The 19,682-nt window shown below is 40.7% G+C and overlaps 1 protein-coding gene across 10 annotated transcripts in view; it reads right to left on the bottom strand.

Moving 5' to 3' along the window:
• The window catches only part of RNF216 (ring finger protein 216), a 163,049-nt gene that overhangs the window by 101,519 nt on the left and 41,848 nt on the right, over window positions 1-19,682 (bottom strand). For 8 of the 10 annotated variants that reach the window (XM_036932946.2, XM_036932939.2, XM_036932943.2 and 5 more), the window contains exons 6-13: window positions 16,778-16,880; window positions 15,475-15,639; window positions 9,982-10,096; window positions 6,278-6,417; window positions 3,524-3,574; window positions 2,544-2,681; window positions 975-1,123; window positions 395-473 (exon numbers count right to left, since the gene is read on the bottom strand). In XM_036932946.2, coding sequence (XP_036788841.2) covers window positions 395-473; window positions 975-1,123; window positions 2,544-2,681; window positions 3,524-3,574; window positions 6,278-6,417; window positions 9,982-10,096; window positions 15,475-15,639; window positions 16,778-16,880 — 940 coding nt within the window. The remainder of the gene's footprint in view (window positions 1-394; window positions 474-974; window positions 1,124-2,543; window positions 2,682-3,523; window positions 3,575-6,277; window positions 6,418-9,981; window positions 10,097-15,474; window positions 15,640-16,777; window positions 16,881-19,682) is intronic. The other 2 variants (XM_057487390.1, XM_057487389.1) reach the window with 2 other exon arrangements.

The raw sequence follows: 19,682 nt of genomic DNA, 5'->3' as shown, positions 1-19,682 counted from the left end.
TTTGAAAGTGGCAGGAAGAGTGTGCGTGTGTGCATGCATGCAAAGACGAGTATGTGAGCACAATAGAGTGGCAAAAAGCACAGTAAGAAAAAGGTGGCACAGTGTACCATACACAAAGCCCTTCACATTTTTTACATAGTATCTGTCCTTTTAGGAAGATGGCATAAAAAGGATACAGAGCTTTGGGACTGGAATGCCACGAGAGTCCCCATCTCTGTAACCAGATCAGCCACCATTCACACAGTAGCAATCTTCATTTTCTTTCATGAAAAGGAAGACAAGCAAATCCATGTTGTGAGTCAGCATGTGGATGACCAGCAGATACCTGGGCCATTAGGGCAGCCCATAATACCACAATTCAAATATAAATGTAGAAAGAAACTTCCCTCCCTACCTTTCGGCAGCGAGGATTGGGACAACTGAACCTCTTCACACCACTGTCCAACAGAGCAGGAAAGCTACAGGAGGGGCACCTACAGTCAGAACAGCAGAAGGACACTCAGAACACTGAAGCCTGGTTTGGGTCTGTGTGACTGCTCACACTAACATGAGCTCTCCAGCGGACAGCTCCATCTCCTTGGATCCCTACTTTTCATCAGAATGTGTACTGAGGCTCTCCTGTGTGCTGGCTCTTATCAGGAAGGGCAGGTACCAGTCTGGATTCTGCCTGCCACAGTGCAAACCACTCCATAAACACGTCTCCTACCCTTCTGAGGACTCCTTACACATGCCACATTTCCTCCCACCCACAGCATAATGACTGTACATGTAAGCCAGATGATTAAGAGGTGCCAAGAAATGTAGGCAAAAATCTACTACATATTTTTGTATTAGTATGGCTATTCTCCTATTTTTCAGCAAGAAATGATAGAAAAACTGGAAGATAGAGCTTTGATGCAAGATTTTCACTGCCTGATAGAAGTGCTCAGGCAGTGTTCCTAGTGGGGAGAAAGCTGACAGAGGAGAGAACTCACCTGACGAGCTCATCAGCATAGGCTGCAGCGACTTCTTCTTCAGCTTTTCGCTCATAGTATTTACACAGGATGGTCTGAGGAAGCACCTTCTCCAGTTCACTGGTTGGGAATGAACATGTACAGCTGCCTTCCATGCAGCTGAGCTCTGACTAGAATGATAAGGTCAGGTGGTAAAAAAAAAGGACAGAAAGAAAATTCAACCAAGTTTTCAGAAAAAAAACCCAAAAAGCCTCAGTGGTTGAATGCATCTTGCCATGGGAAGCAAATAAACATGGATTCTTGTAAGGCTTTATGAGAAACTACTCCCCCAAAACAGCAAAGAAACCATGCAATAGAAACATGAAATTCATCTTTGACAGCACGAGAGGACATCAGTCCAAACCACAACACGTGGAGATGGAAAGCTATGAGGAAGGGTAAATGGCCCAGCAGGAAGCAGGAAGGCTGCAGCTCAGTGTCTGTGATGTCCACAAGAAGGTGACTCTCTCTAGAGACTCCCTGAAAGGCAGAGGTAGTGGTGGGAGGAGAGGGGACTGACAAGAATATGAACTAAACACAGGGGGTTGTTTGAAAAACCTCCAGATGGAGTCAGGTGGCTAACAGTCTTTCAAGAGTACAGAGGACAGTCTCCAGAGCAGGCAGACTGAGGGCTCTGGATGTCACACCCTTCTCACACCACTGCCTCTCACCCATTTTTAAAGACTCTCACGATTACACTGGGCTCAGCAGATAATCTCCCTATTTAAAGGCCATCTGACTAGCAACTGTAATGCCCCTTTACCTTGGAAGGGTAACATACTCACAGGTTCTGGCCATCAGGATGTAGACGCCTTTGGGAGGGGTCATTACCCTGCCTACAACAACCCCTCTGGTCAAAATTGTTACTCAGTTCTTACCTAAACTACAACTGACTAGAATAACTGATGTTGGGTGATTTGATTATTGGTTGAGCATTTATGGAAAGAAAATTTTGGTTTTAAAGTGTTCATTAAGACAAAACAAAACAAAACTCCTTTCCATACTGTGTTATGCTACTGTCAAGAGGAACTGACTTTGGACGAGAAATATGATCCTGTATAAAATAGTTACCTATCTATGAAATTCTTTAAAAATTTTGTTAAAAATAATAACAAAAAACAATGCACTCTCACACATTCAAATACACTGTAAGGCTCTCTGAGCTGATTCATTTTTGTTACAAACAGGAAGGTGACTGAAGGAGTAGGTGCTCCTGTGGAGCTGGGGCCGGGGCCACGGAAGAATCCTACCACTTCCTGAAAAGGAAGCTGTGTGCTTAGAACCAGCCTAATCACACGCACCAGGGACTGCTTGGAATCAAAGGAAGTTCTGGCCTTGACTTCAGAACTAAAAACATTTTACATAATTTAAGAAGAAAATGAAATGAAAACAAATAAAAAATCAATTCCTTAAAATAGGAAATTTCATGTCTTAGCAGATCTCTGCCTCTCCCTGGGAAAGGCAATTCCACGAGGCATTTGCACCTGTTTATAAATGTGGTCTCCAAAAACCCTGTGTTTCCTATGTGCAGACATATTACACAGTTCTCACCTTTCCAGATCCAAAGACTGCTTCTTGGGCGTATCTGATGAGACACTCTTTGCAGAACAAGTGAGCATCTGCACACTGTGTCAGCTCTTCAAATGGAAACTCCCCATAGCAGCACCGGCACTCGATCAGCTGGCCGTCCTGCAGGCCATCAGAAACACGTCAAATTCCCTATCCTCGAGTAGAGGAGCAGCCTGTTTCATATTCCCAGACCCCAGACACATTCTGAGACACAACCCCTAGAATCCATAAAACAAGTGTGAGCTTTTTGTGCTGTATAACTCTAGCTCGAGATGCTAGTACAAATATCAAATCATAGCTAAAGAGAATTTTCATGGGTTTTCGTTCTTATTCTTTGGAGTATCCTTTGTATAGTTACCATAGCCAAGAATTCCAGGGTGCCAGCAGCCCTGTAATGTCTGTAATCAGATGTTAACATGATTCCAAGACTCAGGGACAAGTGGCATGAGTATCATCCAAAAAGCTTCGAAGCCTGGACTCTGCACTCATGAGAAGATGGAGCCCCAAGTTTCACCTGAAGGGACTACTGACTCCAGTACTGTGAGCACCAGCAGAGACTGACCTGGCCAAATGGCCCATTCACACCATGTTAGGAGAGGCAGTTAAGTGAGGACGCAGTCGTCACAGAAAACCCATCAATCTGTCCTGAGGTTAGACATCTCTCTTTTGTAACTCCTTAAGTCGTATCCTGAGTTGTAAATTTTCTGAAGAGTCTATCCCACGGATGCAGGCAGTGTTCTTTAAGAGACCAACTCTATCATTAGCCTCCCTTCAATTCTGATGCAATCTGGTATTAAGAGTGACTAGGATGGTTCAAGTATCTGACTGTAACTTTGCTGAACCAGAAACTCAGAAGACCAAGAGGAAGGTTATATGGGAAACAATCTGCCCAGGAAATGGGATAGGAGTAACAGCCCATGAAAATATCCAGAATAGGAGAATTAGGTGAGATTTCAAACTACCTTTTGATACTGTTCTTCATTCATCTGCAGGGCAAGCAAAAAGTCTTCGTGCTGAGGAGCAAAAAACCATACACACAGACACAAATTTAGTAAAGATACCACAAACTGTTTAGCATTTATTTCCATAAACATAAAAGAACTCTTACTCACAGTCATCTCTTCAGTTACATAGTTTAATAATTTAAAAAAGTTACCTGACAGTAAATTTAAAGTATGTCAGAAAGCTAAATATAAAAAAGGAAACCACAGAAGTACTGAAAAATATGAAGAAAAATTCTTAAATCTGATTCAAAATGTAGAATAAGGAACATCACATAAATAAGACATTTAAGACACAGTAAGACAGACACATAAAACACTTTTGAACAGCATAAACAAACCAAATAGCACATGGTAAAAACCAAGTTGACACAATACTCTTGGGAAGTCTGGGAAACAGGCATTCCTACCTGTTCCAGGTGAGGTGCAAAAAGCACAACTGCTCTGGAGGGGGCCTGGCACCACATACCAAAGTCACCCAGGTATTTACCCTTTGATCAATCAATCCCACTTCTAGTAATCTACCCCAAAGGTACCCTGGGGCAGAAATATGAAATGATAGTATATACAACATTATTTATGAAGGCACTATTTAAAAGAGCAAAATTGGAGACAACTATGAATGTCCATCAACAGGGGAATAACTGAATCGACTCTGGTACTGCAGATAATGACACACTATGCAGTTTTAAAAAGGAAAGATAAAAATCTCTATGGATACTATTGAGTGATCACCAGGAAACACTGTTTAATAAAAAAAAGTGAGGAGCAGAAGAGAGTGCTACCTTAAGTAAGAGAGGTAGGTAAATAAAATAGACACATTTGCCACATAATATAAGGAAAGATAAACCAGAAACTATTAACAAAGGAGGAAGGGACAGGACAGAGGCTAGATCTCTCTTTATGTTCCCTGTTTTATAGTCTTACCTTTGTGACTAAAAATATTTTACATAATTGAAGAACAAAATTAGATGAAAACAAATAAAAATCAATTCCTTGAAACTCAAAAATAAATTTCATTGTTTATGAAGTAAATGGCATAACCACAGAGACCTATTTCAAGTGACTATAATTTATTTCATATTCCTTATCTGATGTAATCGGAAAAGAAACACAAATCCTTGACTGCATTTAGTAGTCTCACTGGTGGTAGAATTGGGCTGTTATTTTGGAACTATTAGGCATATAATACAGGATAAAAGAAGTTAGTCATCATATTAAGAAGCAAGAGTTTTACAGTTTAAGAGGAAAGAAATACAAACCTAAGTAAATAACCTATAAACCAAATTTGAAACAGAAATCTCAGTATGAATTCCCACTAAAAGAAAGTAAGGCCCTTGGAGAATCTGCTGATTCCGGGTGGAGGTCAGGAAAAGCAGAGGTTGAATGGGGGTCACCTTGGGTGTCAGAAGGCAAGGATTATTGTCAAAGATGACTGGGACCAGGACAGAGGAACTGACTTGAAGGAAATGTCACTGGTCAGAGATGGGACAATTTGGAAACCAAAAAGAATGATGACTACAATGAACAGAATCCATCATTCATCCTGACAATTTTACCATGTTTCTGATGAAATCGATGGTGATATTATTGCAATGTTTTGATACTGTGCCATGAAATCTGCCAACATCCGGAAGATCTACATGACTCAATGAATCACTGTTTGTCATGATAAAATCATGAATGTGTGAAAGAGCCAACTGAAGTGCAAGGTATTTTAACAGATTTTAATATAACAGATGACAGGTGGGTGACAGATGGATAAAGATGACAACTCCAAAATTCTAATTTCTGCTTGAGATCTAGAAATTTATCAATGGCTATATGTAAATAATCACTTAATTTTTGAGAACATACCTGCCAAATACCTTATTTTGAACAATTATAGTGTTTGTCAGTCTTTTTTTTTTTTTTCAAGTTAGAATGGTGTTTTGTGGGGAAGCAAGCGCCCAATTCAGCAGTTTGTGTCTTAATGGCAAAAGTGTTTCTCGAGATGACCACCAGTGAGCGTGTAGGAGGGCTCTCTGCATACTTCCTATTTTGTCACATAGAGCATAAGAAAGATGTTCTCAAGGGTAAAAATCTGGTAAAATAATTTTTACTGCTTCATCAAAGACATTTTTAGACGTCATTGATTTAAAAAAAAAAAATTAGCCTGGTGGGGCACAAGTAATGGTAATGATGGCAGTTTGGTGCCAATGGCCTGATTCATGCTAAGGCGTCATTTCTGTTTTGTCAGTACAAATCCAACAGTATGAAAAGGCAAACAATATTTTATCACAATAAGAGATCTGACCTTGCAGACCTCCTAAAGGGTCTGGAGGAACCCAGGGTTCAATGGGCCACTTTGAGAGCTACTGGTCTAGAAAAAAATATATTAAACAATAAATATAGATATATTCTGGTTTGACTTGCCCATTTCATAGAATATTTGGAAGAATTAAAATGATAAATGGAATCTCTTTGGTTTTTCTCCACTGTCAGAAGCTGAAGGAGGTGAAACATACACGTTTTTCTAAGCTCCAATTAAAATTATCTAATGTAAATCAGATTTATGAAACTGTGAACTCTTCTCAGTATCATTACAAACTCCAGTTCTTTTTAAAGGCTTATTATTCAATTATTCACTAAAGAAAAGGCAAATCTTAAGTTCTATACTAAAGCCCTAACAGCCGATCAGAATTCCAGAAACACATTTCCAGCATACCATCCTACCTCTGCCATCTCTTTGATTTTCTGCTCAAAGAACTCCTGCTCTTGTTGCACAGCTGGAAGGAGGGCACGCCGGTCATAGGACCTACAGTGTCGCCGCTTATTTTCCAGAAAGAACATCCTCTTTTCTATTTTTAGATCACCTAGAAGATATGTGACAATGCAAAGTCATACAGACAACTGTCTGCAAGGAATCCAGACCAGCCACACCAGGCTTCCGTGGCCTGGTCCCCCACTTACTTTCGTGACTCTCTTGTAACATATTCCACCACTGGGGAGAACTGGGCTCCTTACCATGCCCTAACCTGCCAATTTTTACTCTCCCATCACAAGCACGTTTACATGAGCTCTGTCACAGCATATGCCCTTCAACACCTGTATCGTCAATTTGTAACTTTAGGTGTTTGGGCAGGCGTATGTGTTTTATGTGTGACTTTTAAACTTCTTGAGATCTCCAAATAGAAAAGCTGAAGGAGCAGATTCACAATAAGTAACATTTAGAATAAAAGGTAAACAGAATGACAAATATCAGGTCATGGAATTGGCCTGTTGAGGTTTTGTATTTCTTCTGGTGACTTGGTAATTATGTTTTCTTGAAACCTAACTATTCCATCCATATTTTCAATTTATTCTCAAAAGTTTTCTTCTTTGGCATCTCTTATTTTATCAATATTTACTGTTATCAGGTTCCTGGTATCCCTTCCACTTTAGTCTTTTTAAAAACTTAGCTATTCTAGTACCTTATATTTCCATATAAACTTCAGGATAAGCTTATCTGTATCTACCAAAAAAGCTTGCTGGGATATTGATAGGAATTTCATTAAGCCTGTACATCAGTCTGGGGAGGACTTACATCTTCATTATATTGTCTTCCCATCTATGAACACAGTATGTGGTGTCCATTTATTTATATCTTCCTGATTTCTTTATACAAGTCCTGTACATGTTTTGTTAAATTTATATCTAAGTATTTAGTATTTTTTTGGAGTAACTGTAAATGGTGTTGTATTTTTATTTGATTTTTACATGCTCATTGCCAGTGTACAGAAATACAATTGTTTTTATAGGTTGATCTTACATCCTGAAACCCTACTGAAGGATTATTTTTTACTAGTTCTAGGAATTTTTTTGGTAGATTCCTTGGGATTTTCTATGTAGACAATCATTTCATATGCTTATAGGACATATTTTGTTTCTTCCTCTCTGATTTATACATTTTATTTTATTGTGTTGGCTAGACCTTCCAGTAACATGCTGAAGCACAGTGAGTAGAGGACATTCTTCCCTTGTTCCCAATTTCCAGGTAAAGGAGTCACTGTTAAATACGATGTTAGCTATAGGTTTTCTTGTGGATGTTATTAAGTTGAGGAAATTCCTGTCAAATCCATTTTCCATAATAGGTGTTAAATATTGTTAAAGGCTTTTTCTGCATCAACTGATATGATGATGTGATTTTCCTTCTTTAGCCTGTTAATATTGGATTATACAAGTCAGTTTTCTAATATATTAAACCAGCCTTGCATCCCTGGGATACATTCCAGGTGGTCACAAAGCATAATTTAAAAAATATATTATTAAGTTCTATTTGCTAATGTTCTATTAACAATTTTTACATCTATATTTGAGGCATACTGGCCTGTAGTTTTTTTGTACTGTCTTTGGTTTTGTTACCAGGGTAATATTGGCTTCATAAAATGAACTGGGAAGTGTCTCCTACTCGTATTTTCTGGGAGACTGGAGATTTCTTTCTTCAGAGATTTAAAATGATGAAATTAATTTCCACAATGGTTATATGACTATCCAAATTACCTATTTCATATGGGCAAGTTTTGGTAGTATGCGTTTTTGAGAAACTGGTCAAATTTAAGTGTGAAGTCATTCACAGTATTCCTCTTTGGATGTGTGTAGGGTCTTTCATGGCAACTCCTGATACTGATGATTTGTATCTTCTCTTTTTTCTTGGTCAGCTTTGCTAGGTGTGATATATTATTATTGATGTTCATTTTACACCCAAATTCTACCCAGACTGTTCACGAGAAGTTTATGGAGTGGTCAGCTCATAAAACCACAAAAAGGACAGTGAACAGAGAATCCTGTCTCTCTCTTTGAGCCAAGCCATTCACAGCCCAAACAGTGGTACATGGGTGGAAAACAGCTGAGAAAGTAAGGGATTCCTGGAATACATGAAGGATAACTAAACTTGTAAACTGCTGTCAAAAAAAGGTTAAGTGCATTTAGAAGTCATTAATATTAAGCTACTGGTGTAAATCAAGTGTACTTTCTATTTCTAATTTCCAAAACCCCTAAAGATGATCTAGTAAGTACAATTTAAGAATCAGAAGCCGAAATTCAAGGGATCCTGAAATAAAGTAAGATGACATCAACAGGGAAAAATGTCAGATACAGCAAAACTAAGAGATTTATGACTTGAAAGCAAGGTGGGTAGAGACCAAAGCTTAATGTGAGCCAATGGTGGACACATCTTTATTCTGAAAAGCTAAGGCATTCTTAGGCTTTATGGATTCAGGCACACAGTCTGAATCCCAGCTGTGGTCTCTACACAGCAGACCATGATTGCAGCACTCTGTCCAGGCTTGTACACCCAATCTTTTAAAGACATACCAGTAGGCTAAGAAGGGCACAAAGAGAAGGGCCATCAGGAAGAAAAGTGGCAACAGACAGATCCCAAGTCTTTTCACAGGCAAAAACTACAACCATGGCAGGCAATTTCAGGAAGGTATATTTGCCCTGATAGAGAAGAGGAACTTTCTAAAAGATAGGGTTGAACAACAAGGGGCTGAACCATCTTGTGAAGTGGCACTTTCTTTTCTCTACAAAAGTCAAAGACAAATACGTGATGACTAAGTACTTAGGGATGCCCACGCTAGACTGTGGATAACTGTATCTGAATGAAGACCTACCCCCCGTTCCCACTCTCCTGCCGCCAGACCACTGAGGATGTCAGGTCAGGAGAGCACTGCACCACAGACTAGTGTGGGGACCACAGGTGTTGGAGCCTAAGGGATTTCCTTCTAGATCCTAAAGGCTTCAGAACTCTGAGTACTTTACAACTCCGGCAGTTTCCATTCAGTCACCTCTGAACCAGGTTATGTAAGTACAGAGAAATGTAAGAGAAAGATGGGAGAAGGAGAGGGAAACATTCCTATTCATGACAGAGTTAAAGGAAAAGCTGTAGTGGGCTCTTCCCTTGGATACGAGCAACTCGGATCAAACAAGTTTGCCTTCCAGGGTATTAGACCTGAAGTAGCCTCTTGGGAAGAGCTTCCAGTGGTTATTTCGTCAAGAACAACAGAATTTTAAATTCTGTTATTTAAAGTGGCTACTTGCGAACTGCATGCTCTTTCCTGTGCAGAAGCCACTCTCTCCGGTTTATGTTACTCCCTGTAGGAGGCACTTGGTCACTGGTCCAGACAGCTTTACTAGTGATAACACTGTCATCAAACATTCAGGACCAGCTCTCCCCAAGCTTAGGAGTGACCCCAACACTTTTCTACCCATGAGTTCTCTAACACTGCACATGACTGTCCTGTTGTGGTGCATCCTAAGTAGGAAGAATGACAACTCTAGCCGCTTCCTAAAAATTAGTGGCCTGCGTCACAGTCACTCCCTGGACTGGTTTGGCGGGTGTTCACTAAGCACAGGTTGCGCAGGAAGGGGGAGGTTAGCAACGCTCAGTTGCCCATTACCTTGTTCAAATTTGAAATCTATGTAAGAGTACTGATTCATTTCTTTTCTCTTTTTTCTTTTTCCACTGGTTTCTGGTGATAGCTCCTGCCATTTTTTAATGGCATCAGAAAAGGCCTAAAAATTGAGAAAGGGAAAGGTTACCACTGTAAATGGAACACAAGAATATGTGAATCACAGGCAATCCCCAAAGCTCATTCTGACTCGGTCTCAGTTATCTCCCCTGCATGGCCTACCAAAACAGGTAGTGGCTATAAAACAGTTTTTCTGACTTTCATAAACTGCTATCACGGCAGAACTTGCTTATTTGCTTACTGTCATAAAATGCTTACTGACAAATTTAAAGGCGACCCAGGCAAAAGCAGGTGTTTTTGAATAAGTACAGGTTCAATCATGACCAATGGCTAATAAGCCATCCCTCCAGGGTGTGTCTTACATGGGGTTTCTCTGATCATTACTCCCGCTTCCATCTACCTCCTAGACTGCTACACCTCCTCCCTCGCTTTCTGTTTCTTCTTTCTGGAATCCCACCACCAAAGGTGTTCCCCACAAGCCCTGAGGCCCCAGTCTTAAAGGCACCTGTTTTTACTCAGCAAGGCCACTAATCTCTACAGAGCCTTACCTAAAGGTATGTAGCCTACTCCCAAATCAGGTCTATCTGCAAAAACCCAGGAAAGGAGACAGGACAGGTACTATAATCTGAATTTTATAAATGAGGTAATTAAAGGGCAGGTATCACTTATCAGCAACTAATGAAACTGGAATGTGCACTCACAGCTCATAACTGCTAGTCCACTACCATAAAACAGAGGTTCTTGTCTGGAAGAGTACTGGGGTCATTATCTTGGTCCCATTTAAATACTATTTCAGGATATCCTACAGCAGGAAAATCCCATACACGTGAATGGTGAGAACACAAACTGGTCCTCACCAGGAAACTACCTTAAATTGCCAACAAATTACAGGAGCCTCCAAAATCTTACTTTAGTAGTTATAATAATCATCATTTATCTTAATACTGACTAAAGGTCGAGTTAAGTAGACCACATAAAATTAAGACTATCAGAATTCCTTCCCTTGAGACCTGTTAGTTCTAACTCACACTGACATTCCACAGGCACCATGGGTACTTCTTTCCTCTTAGCCTCTGAACATTATGTTCCTCTACTGAGAACATCTTTAAGGAGGCCTCAAGAGGCCTTCCTTGGTTCTTTCCTAGAGCTCTCATGTACCTTTATTCACTTTCTTGTGTAACATTCATCACACTGTTTTCATCTTTCTTTCTTTAATCTCCTCAGACTGAAAGCTCCTTCAAAGGAAGCTAATTAGTGTCTACCAATGCCAGGGTCTAGCTGATAACTACCATGAAATACTCAAAAAACCTACCAGGATACTCAAGAATAATTTTTCCTTTCGCTGTCATCTGGCATCTCTCTGTCCAGCCCGCTCACATTCACAAATCTAACACTCAGTCAGGGTATTAGTTCCAAGATCAAGGACAGTCTGGTAAGATCTTTAGGGTATCTGACAATGGCCAAAGTTCCTTTAAGGAATGACCTAACAACACTATAATGGTCATTTGAAGACTTAAAAGCTGAAGAGTGGACAGAGACTCCTTTGTGGAGTCTGATAGAAAGGTCAGGTTCAGAGATAGGGACATGTCACTTGTATGGAGATAGAGGTGACCATTAAAGTATATGCAAGAGGAGATGTCAAGGAAGCTAGGGGAGTGGAGACCCACAGAACAAGAAAGTCAGAGAACAGAAGTTAAGGGATGGATTAAAAAAGACAGCCTAATCAACTTGTCTTAAGCTCTAAAAGGGAAAGAATCTTGCATTGTTCACTGTGACATTTCCAGTGTGTGGTCGTTGTAGGCATTCAACAGAATATCTGAATGAAAGAGGCAGTCATATCTGTGTAGAATTACTGAGGAAACTACTGGAAAACCTTTGGAGGGTAAGTAATTTTCAACCCAGGGGAACTATCAGTCACATGTGAATGTGCAACAAAGACAGATAAGGTGTCAGGACCTAAGATACAGAGGATAGAGCTTTGTCAAAAGGCATCGGGATTCCCCAGAGGACAGCTATGCAGCCGGTGCAGAGAACAGCGGAACAGACTGGAGAGGACGGGCTCTGGGGAATAAACCAAGGATTAACCAGCACATTTGACAACAGGCAAAACTGTAGTAAGACTGTTTGAGTGGTCAGATGTGAAAGGACTTATCCATAAAATCAAAAAAACAAAACAACTTAACAAAAACCATGTCTACTGAAAGATGAGAGTGTGTGTGGGTGTGTATAAGATCTAGAATCCCCATCTACCATATGTGGAAACTAATTTCTAAACCAATGAATCAAGCATAAGCTTATGTTCATAAATGTGGAGGTACATACCAGAAAAAAACAGATAAAAGAGAGTTGCCTGAGAATAGAGGAAAAGGATGAAGAAGGGGGCTTTAGCCCATCATTTAAAATTATATATAAGCATTTTAGCACTTAATTTTTAAACAATGGAAACTAAGTACTTTGATAAAAATGAACATTCACTCTAAGTAGTAGTTCCTGTCTGGACTTAAGGACGAACTGTTTCCTCTAGTTTGTAAGTTACTCATTAAGAACACCTGTCTTGAGAGCACTTTTGTCCCCACAGAGCTTTACAACCAGAAGAAACATCACTGCAGCTGCCCTGGGGTGTCCAAGGCACCAGCCCACAGGATACATTCATGAGAAGAGTTGACCTAAAATATCAACAACTGTGTACACATGGGGGGGTGGAGCCTTCCTACCCTCTGCAGGCCTCCACACTGCAGACTGAGAACGAACCCGAATGGCTCTCTGGGTCTCAGACAACTCTAGTGTGAATTCCTGCTGCAAATACGAGGCTGAATCACAGGAGGCTCTTGTGCTCTCGTGTACTATTACAAGAGCACTATTACTGTTATAGTGAGGAAGCTGCTGAGTAATTTTTAAACACAAAGGCTTAAAAACTGTTCTGTAGCACATAGAAAGCAGTATGCAGGGATGGGAACTCATTCCTGAGATCTGACATGTGCCAGGTGCTGTGCTGCAGGCTTGCTATATCCTGTTATCTCATCTAATTCTCCTAATAGTCAAGTAAGACACACACTCTTCACTGAAAACAAAGTGGAAGCCTGCGAGGTTAAGATACTTGTTCAAAGTCACAGAACAAGGGACAGAATTGGAATTAAAATTCCAGAGGAAAAAAATCAAACCCGAGTTTGACCAAGAATCTAGCTCTAACCATCAATTTATAGGAAACATAGGAACAGAGCAACTGGTTAATGATGCCAAAGGGTGCAGTCACCACAATCTAGAGTCAGAACCAAACAACCCATTTTTTCAACAAATACACAGTCAGAAAAAATAAAGGGAGAGAGAACTTATAAAAGAAATAAATGTTAAGTACTATATGAACCAAATGCAATAAACAGTTTTTATCTGGAACCAGGTATGACTTAACAAAAGGATTTTTGACATGGTCAGAGAAATTTGACACTAACTAGATATGTAATGATGTTACTTTTTAAGTTGTGATAATGGTATTTGGATTGTTTTTCAAAAAAGAGTCTATCTTTTAAAGGTAAACACTGAAATAGAGATGAAAAGAATGAAATGATCCTTGGAATTTACCTCAAAGCAGTCTGGGAGGGAGGAAGTTGAGAGGGGTGGAGATGCAGCAACACTGGGCAGGAGCTGTTAATTATAGAAGCTGAGTGATGGGTGAGTAGGGCTCACTGCAACACAAGCTCTACTCGGATAAATGTATGACGGTCACAAAAAAAAAAGTCTAGGGAAATGTGACTGTCTTCAGTGTACATATGTCCCCTACGTTAGCCTCCTGTTTGGGGAGGGCACAGGGAAGCCGTGCTATTATTGTCATTATAAAGTACCTCCAGGTGTGCTTTCTACAGCCCTGTGCACACCAGCACGTCTCTACAGGGCAGAACTTTCATGCACCATTTGCACACTGCAGGGAGAAGTTCTAAATTCTCCCCGAGAGTGTTAGGTTTAAGCTTCGTCAAACAGTATTACCCCTTAAACACTTACTTTCATTCAAACAGTCCAACCCACATCATTTCAAAACCTTGTAAATTTTTAAATTTCCCACTAAAAAAAGCAGATACCATAAAGAACATGAGTGGTCAGAAAGATGAAAAAAGGATAAGGAAGGTTTAAATGAGGAAAACTGCGACAAACCCTAGAACCTCCCACCCAAACGACAAGTGGGCTGTAGGATCAGACCTCCGGCAGGAGGAGCCTCTGCTGGCGAAGTCCCCTCTACTGGTCCCAGGGAATTACTCACGAGCACCAGCCCATCCCTGGACATGGTGGCTGCATGCTGCTGCTGCCATTTTACTTTTCATCTGGGTCCCCGAGAGCTCGGCAGAGGTGAGAGGCGTCACTGGGCAGTAAAGATGCCAGGCAGGGCCCAAAGATGAAAGGGCCCTTCCTTTCTTGAGGGCATTGTTTCTCAGGGGAAGCACGTTTATTTTCTAACAACAGTACAGGCATCCCCTTCTTAGAGCAAGGGAATGCGGTTTCAAAATAAAAAGCACTGACTCTGTATTCCCCTAAAAGTGATTTCCCTAAAATCAACCTACAATTAGAAGTTGGTTGACAGGTGCCTGGATCTTCTTGGCAAATTAAAGGTGGAAGGGGCCTGTATTCAGCATGAGGCCATTATTTCCCTGGGTACATCTTTACGGTTAAGACCCAATGGGTGTTTTAACAATTACAGTAACTGCACATTTGTCTTTTGGGAAAAACAAAAGCATGTTTGCTGGGAATCACAAGAACTTCAGCAGGAATGGATTTAATGGCAGCAGGAAAGAGGAAGAGGAACAAGCCCAATGCTGACTGGCCCTCATCTTCCATCCTGACTGACTGTCATGGAACAGGCACTGTGTAGTGGGCTTCACTAAATGAGGCATGCCCACGTGCCTACCAGTGACCAGCAACCTTCTAGGCCTTGGAACAGAGGCCCGTACGTGGAATCTTATTTAGGGCCTTGGGAAAAAACACACTGGGAGCCTTCAGTAGCTGCCCACTCTCTTCTGAGGCAAACCACCACTCACCAGGCAATGCTGGGTCCCCGAGCCCCTACCTCACATAACTGATAAATGAGCCACTTGGAGGAGGACTGTGTGACCTGCCCAGCCAGAAAGCAAATCAGGGAGGAGCAGCTCCAAAACACATCTTCCGTACTCCAGTCATCCTGCATTCCACAGCCATTACTCTCCATGTCTTTATGGTCAAACCAGAACATCCCTCTGCTTCTGATCTACTATTACTTTTCATTCAGTTCTTCCTGATCAGCAAATACCTTTGTCTATTTATCTTCACCCTGACAAACTCCTTAGCTCTTTGCCATCATAAACCATCCCAAATTCCGCAAGCTGAACTCTTCATTCTGTTATCACTGGAAGAAGTAGTCAAAAGGTGTGACCCCACCAGGAAGACCAAGTAGAGCACCTTTCGGGTGATTGCATAGTGTCCTTTGAGCTCATGCAGGGCCCACTTGATGTCCTGACTGCTGAGCATTTTGAAGTCGGCCATCAGGAGGTCAGCAGCTTGGATGAAGCAGCGCTGGTCAAGAGGAGCCAATTTAGAATAGTCAAAAAAGTCTATTTTAGGCAACTGAAATGAGAAGAAGCAAGGTACAACATTAGAGGCCAGACGGTACACTTCCCATCAGGGTAAATCATTTGAAGAATTGCTTATTACAGAATAGGATAATCTCACTTATACTCATAATTACTCTATAAGGAGATAATTACTCTATGAGGAGGTAATTACTCTGTAAGGCCCTGAACACAGAGAGAGGTGAAGAAATGGTGGTTCAGAGAGGTTTAAACAAACTTTTCTAGAGTATGGAAACCAGTTTTATTAGAACTAGTAGAATGGTATAGCTGGGGATTTAAAACCCATCTTTCAGCCATGAAAATGTTTAGGAAAAACTAATTTTTTCCCTGCTACAGAACATGTAAATGAGATAGAAGACTTAGTGGGGAATAGAAGGATCAAGCAATAGACCCCTGAAGCAGTTCTGAACTGTACCATCTTCTTTCATCATTAAACACACTAAATGCTATGCATCACAAATGAAGACAATGATTAAGATTTCAAAAAATCAAACTGTTTATATCTTGGTAAGGGATTGGCTAGAGAGGTTATGTGCTGTGTATAAATCTTACATCAAAAGACAAAGTATAAGCAGGTACTGAACTCTAGGCAGTGACCTGTATGTGGAAGTATGCATTGGCAGTGAGTTGGTGCCTGTCATTTACTTTGATATGTAGGATAATGAAATGAGAGAGAGAGATGTACAGAGGGACAGAGGAATGGGTGACAAAGAGGACAGTAAAATGTCAACTTTTAATAGTACTGCCAGCAGTATACAGGTGATCAATGCAAAATTATTTCAACTTTACCTTATGTTTGAAATTTTCATGTTTAAAAAAACTAAAAAAAAAAAAAGATACAAAGAATCCTGACCAGTTCTTTCTGTTGGAACTTCTTTGTAAGATTAAAGATATGGAGGATTTGTTTGATTTTTTTATGGGAAAGGGAAGAGAGCTATAGCAAAAGTTAAATATAGAATTAAAAGTGGCTCAGATTGAGAAATCCCACTGAGGTATAAACATATTCTGAAATTCTATTTTCCTGGTTAGTCTTTAAAAATTTGTCCTGACAAAGCACTTTCTTCCCAAGAAGATGATGAAAAAAAACAGAGCACTTCCAGGCAGAGACTGCAGAACACAAGTGTGACACTTGCCTTGGTCTCATCTTGGCTGGCAAGCAGGCTGCTATTGGGGTTGATAATGACTCTATCTTCTCTCTTTGGATAATCTGGATTTTCCAGAAGAAAATTACAAAGTCTGCAAAAGTAAATGATGTTACTTTCATATTGCTTCCAAATCCCATACCTACCTGCTGATTCAAACAATGTTTGAAAAATAAAGTCTGTAGTCATATATTACAACTGGCCTATCATTTAAAATGTCTGCAGGTCAGAAAAATGAAACAAACGGACAAATAAGAGAAAATTACACTGAATTTCTCTTTTTGCTTTTTAGTTTAAATAGTAATAAACCAATGAATGCAAACTCCTCTCAAATTTTTCTTAGTTGGGTGTCAATGTAATGAAATCACTGACATTCCTACTGGTTACATGGAACTGGAGAATTTAGATGAAAAGTATCTATTCTTTGTTAGGAAGCTACAACAAATAAGGAGTGGGAAAAATGTATTCACGTTCACAACTAGTTTGCTAAGGGAGTTAATAAATGGAATATAAAAGACCTTATGTTAATGCATTAATACTCTCTGTTAACACTATGGTAACAGGAATCCTGATGAGTGATCTGAGTGACGCTCAGTTTAGGATATCACAGGATATAACAGGATTATCACAACAGCCAGCGGAACTAAACAAATGAGAGTCACAAGAACAAAGATGCAAGGCTCAAGGACCAGAGCACATCTGCTTAAGAACAGATTCTCTTCATACCAAACCACAGCTTTGTCTCTATCACACTATTATTAAATACTTCAAGGCAAGGTAACATACACTGGTGTTATCACCACCCATATAATAAATGTTAATCAGCAAGGCTCTTCATGCTAAACCAAGTAAGGCAACCAACACTGTACTCCTGGGATGATTCCACACCCAAATGGCAGACTAGCTGCTTCGGGTGCAAGAACGCTTCTCCTGGGCTGCTCTGGAGTGGGCTTCTCCTCCTCTAACCTTCCTCCACAGCTTAAGATGACTCCACTCCCTCGTAGTGCCCAACCCATGGCTCTTACTCTGCTCCCTTCCTTCCAAGTCTTTTCTGCCTGGCAGCAATACTGGAGCCTCTCTCATGGTAAGGCAGGTCCTGCAGGAACAGAACAGAGAAGGAGCCAGCACTCACCTCCAGCTCCTCCTCTCACCCAGGGGTCTGGAGAAGTCCGTGTCTTCTGCAACCCGAGGGCCCTCAGTACTGGCCCTACCCTCCCTCTTTTTTCTGCTCCAGGACCAGTCAGCATACCTCAACACCTTTTTCTTCACCATCATGTCTAGGAGCCCATATGCTGCTCTTATCTCTAAGCTCCCCTCTTCCTTATCACCACACCTGGAACACAATGTGAGAAGCCCCAAGAGGGAAAAGCTCCTTCCCCTACTACAGCTGTGGCAAGGGGAGGCACCCCTAGTCAAGAATTCTGAGCACATTTCCCTTGAAAACCATCGTCACTGGTGGTAATTCTTTGTTCCAGTACAGACTGATGACACTGTGTTATACAGATCTTTGAAGGCTGACGTGAGAATTAGCCTCCAGGGAGAGCAATGTCTGTGGGGTAAGGCCTGGAGTTTCTCACATGCTCACCTGGACACTACAAACCAGGTGTGCAGCAGCTTCTCCATTTCAAACTTGCCTGTGGGGAATGTTCTGGTAAGTGTGGCTACCACAAGCCAACAGAGTGACAGATACCAGGAATTTGGACAGAGACAGAAAGGTCAAGAAGTAAAGTTTCTTATAGAATGGCCACCCATGAGTGAAGCTGGCGGTCTCCAAGTGGGGTACACAAAATGGTCTGCCAGTGTTGGAAAAAAGTAGTAAAGCTTCTATTTTTAAATATGTCATCTTTTTATGTACTTTCTGAAGTACGTGATACAGAAAGTACAATATATATATATATACACATAGTATAATTTCTGAAAAAGAAAAACTCACTTAGGGGTTCCTTTACCAATTCATTTTCTATTCTCAACAGTATTAAGAACCTCACAGATCATTGAAGGCTGATCTGCGAATTAGCCTCCGGGGAGAGCAGTGTCTATGGGGAAAGGCCTGGAGTTTCAACAATGCTCACATGCTCACCTAGACGCTACAAACCAGGTGTGGAGCAGCAGCATGCTACAAGATACGAAATTCCACATGGTAGCAATCAGAGGCTCTCACTTTGGACCATCAAAATTCATTTCTATCTTAATATACCAACAGAACTTTTCTGGAGGTTAAATGATGTTCAGTGGCACAGAGACAGTTAAGGATAAAGTTTCCTCTCCACAAAATTAAGCTACAACCCAACATATTAATACTTACAGTCTGGGGCAAAGGCAGTGGGAAGCTTGTCAGAACTCAAAGCTGCCCACCTACTTAAGGTATTTCATGTGTGTTCCGACCTAACAAGCTAATGGTCTGGAGAAAGCACTCCCGCTAAGTAACTCAGGCTAATACTTCAAGCTTTTATTCCTTGGACAGATGTTGCTGCCTTGATCCAATTTAAGTTGCCATCACATGTAAGTGAAAAGTAAGTCTTAGTTAACCATCCAGAGTAGATTACCATTACAGGAGGTTTTATGCTGACTAGGCTCCTCCTGCTAAAATGACCGCTAGTTTCTCTAAAGGTGACTTAAAGACTGCACATAAAGTGACTAAGAGTGAGCTACACAAAATCCCAGTCTGCTCAACTCTGCTTTGGGTCTCCTTTCAGCTGTACATTAACAACATTTATTCTAGATGTGGGAATTAACAACTTATTCCCAATAGCCCAGGGATGAAAGGAAAGTAGCCTCAGGAAAAATACAATTACTATGCGTCCCTTCCCTTTGGACTTAATGAGAATTTTTTTATCTTTAAGAATGAGTATTTGACTCTGACTGTGAAAGGTAGAGTCAACAAGTCCCTAGAAAA

This window comes from Manis pentadactyla, chromosome 10, assembly GCF_030020395.1.
Source record: "Manis pentadactyla isolate mManPen7 chromosome 10, mManPen7.hap1, whole genome shotgun sequence".
Lineage (NCBI taxonomy): Eukaryota > Metazoa > Chordata > Mammalia > Pholidota > Manidae > Manis > Manis pentadactyla.
This window is presented reverse-complemented; position numbering and strand designations above follow the sequence as displayed.